This window comes from Rosa rugosa, chromosome 4 (genome assembly GCF_958449725.1).
Source record: "Rosa rugosa chromosome 4, drRosRugo1.1, whole genome shotgun sequence".
Lineage (NCBI taxonomy): Eukaryota > Viridiplantae > Streptophyta > Magnoliopsida > Rosales > Rosaceae > Rosa > Rosa rugosa.
The window spans coordinates 16,853,474-16,866,004 of record NC_084823.1 but is presented as its reverse complement, the minus strand read 5'-3'; the positions used below and the strand labels follow the sequence as shown (position 1 = coordinate 16,866,004).

Sequence of the window (12,531 nt, the reverse complement as noted above, 5' to 3'; positions counted from 1 at the left end):
TGTGTTTTTTTCTGGTGGATGATTGGAGTCTGAGTAACAGAGAAAAAACTGGATTGATAGACTTGCACGTACGTGTATATAGTTATCTGGTGGCGCTGCTAGAGCTTTATAATTTCCCAATCCAATATGGAATAGGTTTCCCTCATAATAATAAGCAAGCAATTTTTCTTTCAGCGAGGAATCCTAATCCACTAAGGACAATAATAGTTCGGAGCATCACTTTTCAATACGTGTCCTCTGTTTCTCTGCTTCAGCCTAGCTAGCATGCTAAGTTTTCGAGTTCTTATTCTTTCATCATTGCTCTGGATCTCGAAGTGCCTTATTAGGTATTTAGGAAAATATCGTATTGGAATTGGAGGCACAGATGATGGTTGTTTGTTTGCGTAGTGAAGAACCTATTTCGTTGGTAGTCTTTTAATAGAAGAAGAGAGGACCTTTTTTCACTTCTTACATTTATAGTTAATTATACATACAGGTGCAAATGTTTCAAGGAAAGCATATTTAGAATCACACTTATGTTTCCTACATTTTAAAGTTTGGGCAATGGATATTATGGATCATGTAACTTGATATCTGTAGTAAAACATCTAATGCAATTTTATTTCTCAAATAATAATGATGATGATGATGATGATGATAATAAATAAAGTGGAATTTGGCGGAAATTTTTTTTTTTCAAAAATATGAATGAATTTTGACACCAAACTCCCTAGGGTTTCCACATTTTTTTTTGTTAAGACTTAAGAACGAGAATTTTTGTATCACTAATGTCTAAGTTAAGAAGTTCAGGTGGTTTAACAATCATACATAGGATAATGTCAAGGATGAACCATATATCCCCACTCTATTAGATGATGCAAGGTTTTCAAAGAAAATACTCAAAATAGACTAAGATGGTGATTTTGGTACTCTGGTTTGCTACATATTTTACCAATTGTAAAGATGGGGTGCATGTGGTAAAGTTAATTATCAAAATCAGTTCTTTTATTCTACAGTAATTGCCACATGAAGTGCTGCATCATGTGGATTAAAAGTGATTCACCTGAAATTATCCTAAATGTTGTTCGTAAAACACACACACTCGAGCAAAATTTTTGCAATTTCCTAAGTTGTGGCTTCTGTTGTAGTTATAACGTCTATAAGAAGATTTAATAGTTTCAAATGTGAGACTATGAAGTGTCTGCTAGGTCAACCTAAAAATGCAAAAAAAAAGTATGAAAAAATATACACATATATGACCTCAAGCTGAATTAACAGAGATCACAAAAAGGAACATGAGCAAAAAAAAAAAAAAAAAAAAAAACCAATATTTGATGTTCATCTTGATCAACCACTCCACTGGCTGTCAGCGACCCTGCTGACTGGTGACTGGCATATTGAAATGCCATGCGACCTTTTGCCTTTTACAAAGCAGTCACAGACTCACAGTGACCATAAGAACAATGTAATGACTTGGAAGGTAAACTGAATGCCTCCGGTCATTATATGGTTGAATGCATCAGCATCTTTCAAAAATCCTGTACAGCTTTTCTAGTGAAGCAACCTACAAAAAGCAAGGATATCATCGTATCATTCTCAGAAGTCAAAACTGAGATAACTTCAATAAACCCAGATCATTTTCATAGTTAAATACGCAAATGTAGTAATATAAGCACCAGAAATCCCACCCAACTTCGAAAATTAAAAAAAAAAAAATAATAATAATAAAGAAAGGAACTGTAGGGTCATGTTCCTATATGAGGCAGCCAGCCAGTAGCATGTGGCTACACGGTGACATTGATGTATTAACAAAAGAGTCCTTGATAATTAAACAGTAAGAGACATCTGATTTTCTGACTTGTTTCCAAAACCTCGGTAGCAGCTTAAAACATGAAAGACCAAGTTGGAGTAATACTGTAATCTGCCCCGAAACTTTATGGACTTTTAGTTAACACGCATGTCAATCACCAAGCTAGCTCATCATACATGAGTTTACTGACTTCTTGTGTTAACTCAAGAATCAAGTAAATTAAGGTATCCCAAGAAAAGTAACTTACTCGAACAAATGTTCCATTTGTAGCCATAGAATTTGGTGGCTTAAAAAAGAGCCTCATTGATGGAAACAATACATGCTGGATTGACCATTCGCGCTGTGCCCATGCAGTCTCTGCCTCTGCAACTAGTTCATGCTCGATTTCATCCTCCATCATCATATCATCCGCAGCTGCAAACAGCAAAAACCACTTCAATGTACTCGAGGAATACTACTGATGGGTACAAGGGGGAAGATGCAGAAGAAATGACATCCTTTTCGACCAGTGTAATGTTCATAACATGATGCTTTCAGATGTATGCCAAAGCAAACTGATTCAATTAGTTTTAGAAACAAGTGATTCCCATGAAAGGAAAGGAAACAACATCCTTTCCTTAGTGTCATAAAACAGTAAGGATATAACTTATTGTTCCTCTTCGCTTTATTCATTGGATTTTCTTATCTTGTGCTTTTGACAAAATTTTCAAAAACCAATAACCAAAAATGAAAGAAGAAACCCAAAATCAATCACATAATCAACATGAGGTGCCCGGAAGACTGCACGATTTGCTTGAACCCAGGTTTTTTTAAATGACAATGGGCAATGATTGTGCCTCCATTGTTAGTATATCTCTTTCAGAAACTTGGTTGGAGGTCTTATGTATATCCTGAAAAATCTGTCATATTTATTGACAGGGCTAGCATCAAAAATAGATTTGAATTGAAGACACACAAATCCAAGTCAACATTTAGGAGATAACTCTTCAATCTATTCCTCTATTATCACTTTGATTCGATCTTGAACTACGTGGCAATCTCCCACCCCCTATTATATCTGGACTCTTGATTTCACATTCAGATGTTGTAAACTGGCTATAATTTCAGATTTTATGTACCTAAATACACATATCTAATGGGTAGTTATGCTTGGCCCTTGTTTCTAAAGTTTGTATTTGTTATAGACTGCACTTGGGACTTTTTTTTTCTTTTTCTCATAAACCTATCAGATTTAAACAACACCACCATGATTAATATAAGTTCCAAGAAATCATATCTTCTACCAAGAAATTTACCGAGAAAGCAGAAGGCCTCTTAACTGTCAGACAGATGAAAATTTCCTTAAAGGAGAGAAAAGATTAATATATATATTTAACGCTTTACTCATAAGAAAACTAACATATCAGTATTACACTATTCTTCAAAAAGAAACGCTGAAAAAGGATCAGGCTGTAAACAGGCATACCAGTATTGCAAGAGAGACTTCCTTCATTATTCCTGACCAACTTCCTTTTTTGGTAAAATTGCAAACCATCACCAGATGGGTTGGGTAACATAGGAGGATGCATGGCATAAAAGTTCCCAAGTGCAGCTGAAATTACTTGGAAGCATTTTTTCTCTTCTTCCCAATCAACCTATAATATAAACATATATCAAGGTTTGCTCAACAAAAAGTACATTTCTACAGAGAGAAGAAAATATAAAAACTATTATCAAGACACCTCTAAAGTTCCACACACTTTATCTGTTCTCTCAGACAAGAACACTCTTATAAACCCGATACGCTTTAGTCACATAAAGGCATAGAACTTTTTATTGCATACAAAGTCATATTATGATGTCCAGAGTCCAAATCAGTCGCATGAAACAATGATCAACATTTTGATAAACCAATACAAACCTGGACCCTGGATCAAATGAGAAATCATTGTATTATTGACTCTCTGATCAATAGCAAACCATTCGAATTGATATAACAAAAAAGAAAAAAGAAAACCTCTTAAATTCAGGGAAGCAATGCATGTCCATAGATATCTATATCCCAAAATACAAAATTGTGAGCCTCTTTAACCAATACCAACTTCACTGGTACCAAAAGATGAACGTGCCTGGCCCAATTCGACCACACGTGCTCCATGTAAACCAAAGTAAGTTTGTGTTTGACTTAATTTTACGATACGAGGAGGTATCTTCGGAACATAGAATCCGACACCAAGTATATTGACCTTTGTATCTCAATATACAAAACCTTAGGGCCTCTCAATCTATAACACATCCGTTTTGGATTGCCCAAGATTAATAGATATTTTCCATCACGATGTAGGAGCAATAGGATTAAGGAGCCACACTCGAGCGAATGAAAATATGTCATTGAGAACATGATAAGATGATGCAAAGGAACTTACATCGTTGCCCAAACAAAGCACAAATTCTGGGACACGATCCATGTCAGGTGTGTATTGGTCAAGTATGACCGGAAGCCTGGACAAATTTCCATCTTTATCTATGTGAATGGAAAAGTACTCCTCTACTAGATCAGCCTTTTGCTTAAGTAGTTCTGTATTCATCTGCAAAAATACATTTCTTTTAGTGAAATATCAGCAAAGGTAGTAAAATATATATATATATATATATATATATATATATATATATATATATATATATAACAAAATATCATATCCACATTATATAAGCAAATTTTGAATACAAATATATTCAAACTAACCAACACTACAAACAAGAACATTCTAAAGTTCTCTCCATTATCTAAGAAAAAGAATGGCATACTCTATGGGTTCTTAAAATATTTTCAAAATGTTAACACACCTATATACCTCTATCATGAAAGGCTTCAAAATACAAGGATAAGAACACCGACAGAAAGCTGAGGGAGTCAAACTCAAGAAAGTGAGTACATTACTTCTGCAATCTTCTCATTTAGTTCATCATTCTCAGTGGATTCTGGATCTGTGTCCCCCTCTTTCAGTGCCAACACAATCAACTCCTTCAGCGGGGCTGGGTTACTTAATTGTATAGCATTAAAATGAGCAAATCGACGTAGAACTTGCTGATACATGAGCTCTTTGCTGTAATTTCATTCGAAATTCATATATAAGGGGGACATGTCAGAGAAAAGCAGTTTGTAATAGAAGAGGAAAATTTTAGAAATAGGGAAGCAAAGTAGAAAGTACAACAGGAAATGAACAAGTCCATAAAATCAAACCTAAACACTCTTAGACCGAATCAAAGACAAGAAAACAAGTGATTGGTCAGGGAAAATCCTTTTTCATAGGAGAGGAAAAATCTACAGCATGAGAAAAGTAGAAAGTATAACAGGGGATGAATAAAAATTCCATTAAAACAAACACGGCACACTTAGAAAAAAAATAATAATAATAAAAAACCAATACAAGAAGCCAGACTTGGTACAAAACCTGAGATCAGTTAAGAATAAGATGCATGACATTGTCAAGTGTTTAAGCAAATTAAAGTATCCGACCAAAAACCATTTGATTAATGGGTGGAAAGGACCAAATAATATATTATTATACAAAGCATATGATTCCTGATGTGGGATTGTATACTCACCAACTATCTCTCTCAAACACCCTACTTTTTCTAAACGAACGTCCATCAGTAATAACTTCTACTCCAACTACATTAGATATGCATAGCATTGGTAATATATTATTATGCAAGGCTGAGATTTGCCAATGTCGGATTTTATACTCTTAACATAATCTAATTCTGAGCCCAAAGTTAATCCACCCCTTCTTGTTCTAAAAGTACTTTTATTTCTCTCGCAAACAGAACAAGCAGTACTGTTGAGATGCAGAAACTATTACATTATTAACAAAGGGGATGCGATAAAAAATTCAGGTACTTGATGCTATGAAGTATGGGAACTAATAAACTTATTCCTCTTATTACAACATATTTAAAGCAGCATGTACCTCAAGCTTACTACATTTGCAAGGTAGAGGTGTGTGTCATGCTGAAGCAATGCAAAGACGTCATCTGCCATTCCAATGTATGTGCAGTTTCTCACAATGTCTAGCATACCTACAAAACCAAAACCCTAAGTAACAAACATCCACTAGCTACAGAATGAAAGCTTCACCATATAACAGACCAACAAATATTGTAAAAGGAAAAAAAACTAAGAAAATAAATAAAATAAGAGTACCAGAATGACAATTGCTATCAATTTCAGCAATAAGCTCCTGAATGCTACTCAGATCAGCCGTTTCCTTTGGGTTCCTTCTTTGTCTAACAGACGATCTAAGGAAGTATATAAAGGTAAGTAATTATACAGATGTTATACAAAGTTACTTAATAAATAGAATAGCTTCTCTGGATAGGAGATGACAAACTTGTGAGAGAAAAAAATATATATATAAAAACAGGAGGGACAAAAGTCAATCAACAAAATAAGAAACCTAACCCCCCATTTAGAACAAATCAAGTTAAGCATAGCAGATCAAAATCACAAAAGAAACTAAAATAATAAAAAAAATAACGTGGCAAGATAGAACAAACTGAGATTAACCTTCCATTAATAAACATTGACGTATCACAACAACAGAAACACACGCTTTAGAGATGATCAACTTACAATCCCCTTGTATTTCGGAAGTAAAACCAGTTTGATAAACACAACAAAGAAAATCTACAATTACATACTAGAATGGTGCCTGAAAAAGAACAAAGATAAGGATAATGTTCATTTGACCATAGGCCCTCTATAAACCAGATGCTTCTTTCGTGAAGGATAATTGCAATTGACAGGGATGTTTCAGATGCTAGTGCACCATGGTAACATGGCTTAACTCAACAAATACAGTGGTATTTGCACGAGTATTTTCTCAACATCCACAGTTGAACACACCAAGGTTTTTGTTAAGCCATGCTCACAACCATACAAAGCAGCATTGTTAGATAGTAGTCCCATTCCAATAACTCGGTGTCTTCTTCTTTTTCTCTTGCAGTGTTTACCATGATTCAGTTTTGTCTGATGTGATTCCTAATGAGGTAATAATAATCTATACCCTTCTTGGTCAACATTGCCTAGAGACCAAAGTCTTGATCTTCGTTTAAAAGAGAACATATTACTTGGATGTTCAACAACAAAAAAGCATGCTGAAGCAAAAATGGAAAAATAAACTAATAAAGCCTGAGAGTAAAGTTGACAGGAGACCAGAGTAAAGTTGTCTGTGAAAATATTAGTGGATTAGCAATTTCATATACTAAACTTAAGTCTTGTAATGTAATTGTCAGTTCAAAGAAGACTAATAAATGCAGCTCTTAGAGGAGGTCCAGTACAAGATATTAAACTGACTGTTCAAGTATTAAGAATCATACCTAACAGCAGTCAAGCTAGTATTTTTTTCAAGATGGCCACGAGGCTCTGCGTGCAAGTAAATATGCAACCTTCCAGCAGGATCCGATGAATCTGTTCTGACCATTTTATTCACTGGAACCTTTTGTGATTTTGATCCTGCTTAAAACGCATTTAAAATTCAATATTGGTAACACTAACAGAAAGAGCATAATCTACATACAGTGCAATGAATATTCCAAGATTGAGAGAAGCAAACAGAAGATAAACAATCTAAATGAATAAAATTTGACTTACCAGATGCCAAAGGATTTCGATTTGAATCCTTGCTAGAAATGATTTGGCTGGATGAAGGTGGTTCAACTGTCTGCAACAAGTATGAGACAGAAGGTACCACAAAAGTGCACAATTTAGATGGTAATATTTATTTGAAGACAGAATGGAGCATAACTAAAAGCATTACATGCCTAGTTTAAAGCAAGAAAAGAAGAGTTAAAAATATAAATCCGGATCTGGTCTACTGCCCTATCAAAAAAAAAACAAAACAAAACAAAAAAAAGAAGCTTTTTTCCTGTAAACCTAGTAAGGGAAGCAATTTTTTTTATTTTTTATGAGAAAACGCATTTACCTACCAAAGAAAAGAACAATACAAAGGGGAACAAGGAGCCCACCACTGAGAACTGTAAACATCAGGCATATACAAGATGGTAGGAAAGAGATGCATCATTTAACTCATTAACCTAGCCGCCACCCTCCCAAATATTCACACAAACAGGTTCAAAATATAGGCCATGACATTCTGTTGCTTAACTTGTGTAAGGTAAATAATAACTCCTCCTCCCATTCATTCAATATGGGATAGAAGAAAATTGTTGGCCAATATTGGTTATTCAACCCTCCTTCCATTTTTTGTACCAAACAAGGACAAAAAATCTCTTTTTCCTCTTCCATATCCAACCATCAGACCTCCATTATTTCCACTCTTCAAACCAAAGTTCAATTGATGAATTTTGAAAATTACAATCATTTTGAGTATCTTCTACTATACCTGCTCCTGAAATATCTGTGTCTCATTGGAGCTTCTCAATCTTGATTCAACCACTGACTGTATCTTCTCAATGATGACTTCCTGATTCAGAAGACTCACCTGCGTATCAATAGACAATTTTGTAAGTACTCAGATATATTTGGTGGTTCAAGAATTTAGGAAAAACTTTGAAAACCAATTGCAATACAAAATTGAAGATTACATATGGAAGGAAGAAATCAATAACGACCAAGAAAAGCTGAGGATCTTTTGGTATCTCAAGTATTTGTTAAATAAGAATAAGGTGTTCAGCAGAAAGAAAATTCCTTAAAGTCATTGTGGATAGCCAGGATGCCTGTTTCAAACAATGACAGACAACACTACTTGTATACAGAAAATGAGTTTGTAGTTATAGGACAGCTTAAATAAAATGGTCCATGACTGCATTCCATCTCCAATTCATCATTTTTTTTTTCTAAACACATCGCAATTATAAAAAATCTAGTAAAGATATTTACTTATACGAGGTCAATGATACGATGTGAGATTGAATTTTACATATCAATTTCCTAATTTTTATAACAAAAAATGCCAGGTAAAGGTAAACCATAGTGTCATCTCATTGAACCATATTGCATTTCATAAGCCTTTCCTACATTTAAAGTTGCTAGTGTTCAAAAATGCCTGGTAAATGTCACTCCATATAGCCAGAAGAAATACTTAGTACATCACTACTTTCCAGGCTACTTTCTAGGCATTCAGACAAGGGAAGAAACAAACATAAGAACTAACAACATATACCTCCCTCTTTGTCGGGTGAACATTCACATCAACATGTTCAGGTGGTAATACAATTGACATGTATATGAAGGGTTTTGATGCTTTCGGCAATGTAGCAGCATAAACAATTTCCAGAGCTCTCTTCAATGCAGTGCAATCCACCAATCTATCTGTGTTTCAAAGATGTCAAATGAAAAAAAAAAAAAATGAGAAAGAAACATAATCATTGAGTGACCTTTACTACTATATAAAATATCTTCAGCTAAATGATCCAATCCAAACCCTAAACATTCAATCGCATCACTCCAATAAAAAATGAGTTAATTTATTTTTCAATCAACTCTTTTTCTAGAATAGTCCCCTCCCCACCCCTCCCCTTCTTCCAATCACTCAATGAGGTTGCTCCTTCTTCTGTCATTCACCAACTTATGAGTTGAAGATAATAGATGTGAAGCTTATTGCAACCACAGCACAATGATGAGGAGTGACAGAAAGCAGTTTGACAAGAGATACAGTGTCATAGCAGAATGTTTCTCAAAGATTTTATAGCAACACTATGATGAGGAGGAACGGAGAACAGTTTCATAAGGCAATCAAAATAAATCTCTTTGGAGTACTTGGAAGAGAGGACGATAAAGAGCACAAAAAGTCTACCAATAAAAACCTAATAAAAGAAGTACAAAAGCAATCTTATAGCCCTGGCATTCCCCCATAAAATGAGGACTTAGTTTGCTGTCAACCCACAGTTAGGTGGGCGTATTACTACCAGATTACACGTGTCCTATACATGTAAACGGTTATAATATTTCTATTTCCTCATTATGATAGTTGGTTACACTAATTATAACTTATTTAACCCTGGTAATTATACATACACATATATTTATAGATATTTTGTACGTATGTATGACTGGTGGAGATTCATTAATCAGGTGGTAATATGCCCACCTAAACTACGGTGTGCAGCATATTCAAATCCATAAAATGAAACTGAACACCATATCAAGGATACCTAGCTAATTTTATTTGAATCCACAAAGGTATTTAATCATTATGTCATATAAACACTATGTTCTTTGACTTAATTAGAAATTAGCAATCTTATGTCCATCCTTTTTGGGAAAAAAGAAAGCGCTTTAAACTTTTACCCATCAAGGAAACCCAAAAGAAACTGTACGGAGTCAATGATATAGAAAAGCTAGTGGCATGAAAATGGAAAAGTGCCACCTACACTTCACCATGATATCAAACTTCAACTTACAGATTGTACAATGAGTAAGAAATAAGGAGTTGGGTCAGGATAACCCATAAACAAATGATTGATGATAGAATACTAGAGATGGAAGTTAGGTTAGTTCCAGTTGGCTACATTTAAACGGAATTGTATCTTTATGGTCGGAAAAGCCAGCATGCCCAATCTGACCCACTTAATTGGTAGACGGTAGTTTATTAAAACTTACTTTTGGTTTGTAGTCTTAGTAACTCTGTAATTGAAAGTCTTCTGTTGATATGGCATAAAATAGTTCATACCGTTTATAAAAAGCACCATAGTTATCTTCTTCGCAACATATTCGGAATTGGAGATAAAGCCATCCATCTGGAAAACTGAGCTCGACGGATCATTGTCCAAAGCTTCTACTTTCATCAGACTGCGGGCAACTGACACCCCATAAACTGAACGAATCGCATCAATTCTTGATAATGTGGCAACAGAACTAACATCTGCTCTACCGGCTCCATGCTGATAAATGTAGAATGATTTAGCATATCAAAAGGCTGTGATAATGATTTTTACACATGTTTCTTGCCATGCCAAAGTTTTAATGAAAAGGCGTAAGACATTACAAGTATAATAATTATTGAAACACTTTAACGTCAACCTACCTTTCTGCAGGAGAAGCTAACACTTGTGTGATGAATGGCAAACCGGCTTAACAAATCTACAATCTTTGAATAATCATCAGCAGAGTTTTGCAGATTCTTTCTCCGGGCAGACATGTTATAGAATAAGTTCTCAATCTGAAAGCACATAACAACTTAATCAAAAACTTAAGCCAATTCCATCACATTGCACAAGTGAACAAACAAAAATAACAAGCTAATTTCATCCTATGTAATCCACATTCACCCTGCTTTAGTCGTTTCAAACTGTTTATAAATTGTTCGAACAGCTCCGATTGCTTATATCTAGACTAAACCAACCAAACCAAACTGAGTTTCATACCATTATCTGAGTTCCTTTTACGGCAGCACACGCCTTCGGCTCATTCTCCATCACTCCATCTTTATAAGAAACCCTGAACTCATAAGAATTACAATTTCAAGACTACATTGTAACACAAACAAAAACAATACAAAATTCAAAAGCATTATCTTACTTCCAATTCTCCATTTCTTTGTATAAACAAAACAAAATTGCCTCAAAAGCAAAAAGAAAAGCACACACCTATAACCATGCAACTGCCCTTTGGTGATCGTCATCACCGTCACATGAGCCACATACGTCATGCTCGCAAGAGCTTCTCCTCGAAACCCCATCGACTTTATGGACTGCAGGTCCTCAAACGACGACAATTTCGACGTCGTATGCCGCTCGCACAGTATCGGCAAGTCCTCATACTACAGTAGAGTGCGAATAATTTCACAATCAATCGTGATATCTAACATTCCGGCAAAGAATTAAATGCGAGAGAAAGTAATGACTGACTCGGATTCCGTAGCCGTCGTCGGAGACTTGGATGAGCTTGAGGCCGCCGTCCTTGACGACGACGTTAATGGAGGAGGAGTGGGCGTCGAGGCTGTTCTCGACGAGCTCCTTGACGGCGGAGACGGGGCGTTGGATGACCTCACCGGCGGCGATTCGGTTCACTACAGACTCGTCTAGGCGGTGAATTTTGGGAGGCTCCGTCGCAACTTGCTCTTCTTCTTCTTCTTCCATTTCCCTTTCCCTTTTCGTTTCAGTCTGGGCAAATGTGTCAGTCTATAGTCTATACCCGCCTTTCTCTTTAAATTTTGGGACTTGCGACGACGCCTTATATTTTTTATTTTAGAGCTAAATTCAAATTCATTACTCTAATTTATAATCAAATCTTGTAACCAAAAATAATAATAATAATAATAATAATTTATAATCAAATCTAATCTAGGCCATCAATTGCTTCATGAAATGACGTGCGAGTCCGTTTATTTCTTGCATTTTTTATAGTGGTTCGAGTCAACGATATCATTCAAATTTGATAGGGATCTTGCAATGATATCAACCCGCATAATACTAATGAAACTTACTTAAAAAAAAACAGATATTTCCATTCCGATAAAACTACATTTGCATGGCTGTTAGAAAAGGACTAAATGAAAAAGATAGGATCAGTAGTTTAAAGTTTCTACTTTCAATGCAGCAAATGAAACTTGCTTACACCAAAAATATTTTATCATTTCATCGAAATCATGTATGGCATTCCTACTTTCTTGCATATTCAGATCGATCCTTCAATGGTTTAAGGAGAGACTCTTGGAATCGGAGGGATAGTTGCAAACCAACCATGTATGGCATCCCGAATCCCTAACATACAAACACGTACAACATCTTGAACCCCT

At 35.3% G+C, this 12,531-nt stretch overlaps 1 protein-coding gene across 1 annotated transcript; it reads right to left on the bottom strand.

Moving 5' to 3' along the window:
* Positions 1-1,109: 1,109 nt before the first annotated feature.
* Positions 1,110-11,961, bottom strand: LOC133744084 (DNA mismatch repair protein MLH1-like). The gene is made up of 16 exons (XM_062172217.1): positions 11,642-11,961; positions 11,381-11,553; positions 11,159-11,231; positions 10,819-10,953; positions 10,465-10,675; positions 8,956-9,104; positions 8,176-8,274; positions 7,425-7,494; positions 7,151-7,286; positions 5,976-6,070; positions 5,743-5,851; positions 4,710-4,875; positions 4,195-4,356; positions 3,255-3,423; positions 2,037-2,203; positions 1,110-1,543 (listed from the first exon to the last, which is right to left on the bottom strand). Exons 1-16 carry the CDS (start codon positions 11,870-11,872, stop codon positions 1,499-1,501), a joined length of 2,190 nt encoding a protein of 729 aa, XP_062028201.1. The 5' UTR covers positions 11,873-11,961; the 3' UTR covers positions 1,110-1,498.
* Positions 11,962-12,531: the final 570 nt, after the last annotated feature.

Bases quoted from the DNA above. Each gene is read 5' to 3' on its own strand.
- LOC133744084 (XM_062172217.1), bottom strand. From the start codon at position 11,872: ATGGAAGAAGAAGAAGAAGAGCAAGTTGCGACGGAGCCTCCCAAAATT. The intron at 11,232-11,380 runs GTGTGTGCTTTT...TTATGAGTTCAG, and splicing joins GGGCAGTTGCATGGTTATAG to GGTTTCTTATAAAGATGGAG. The intron at 2,204-3,254 runs GTATGCCTGTTT...TGCTGTTTGCAG, and splicing joins AAGTCTCTCTTGCAATACTG to CTGCGGATGATATGATGATG.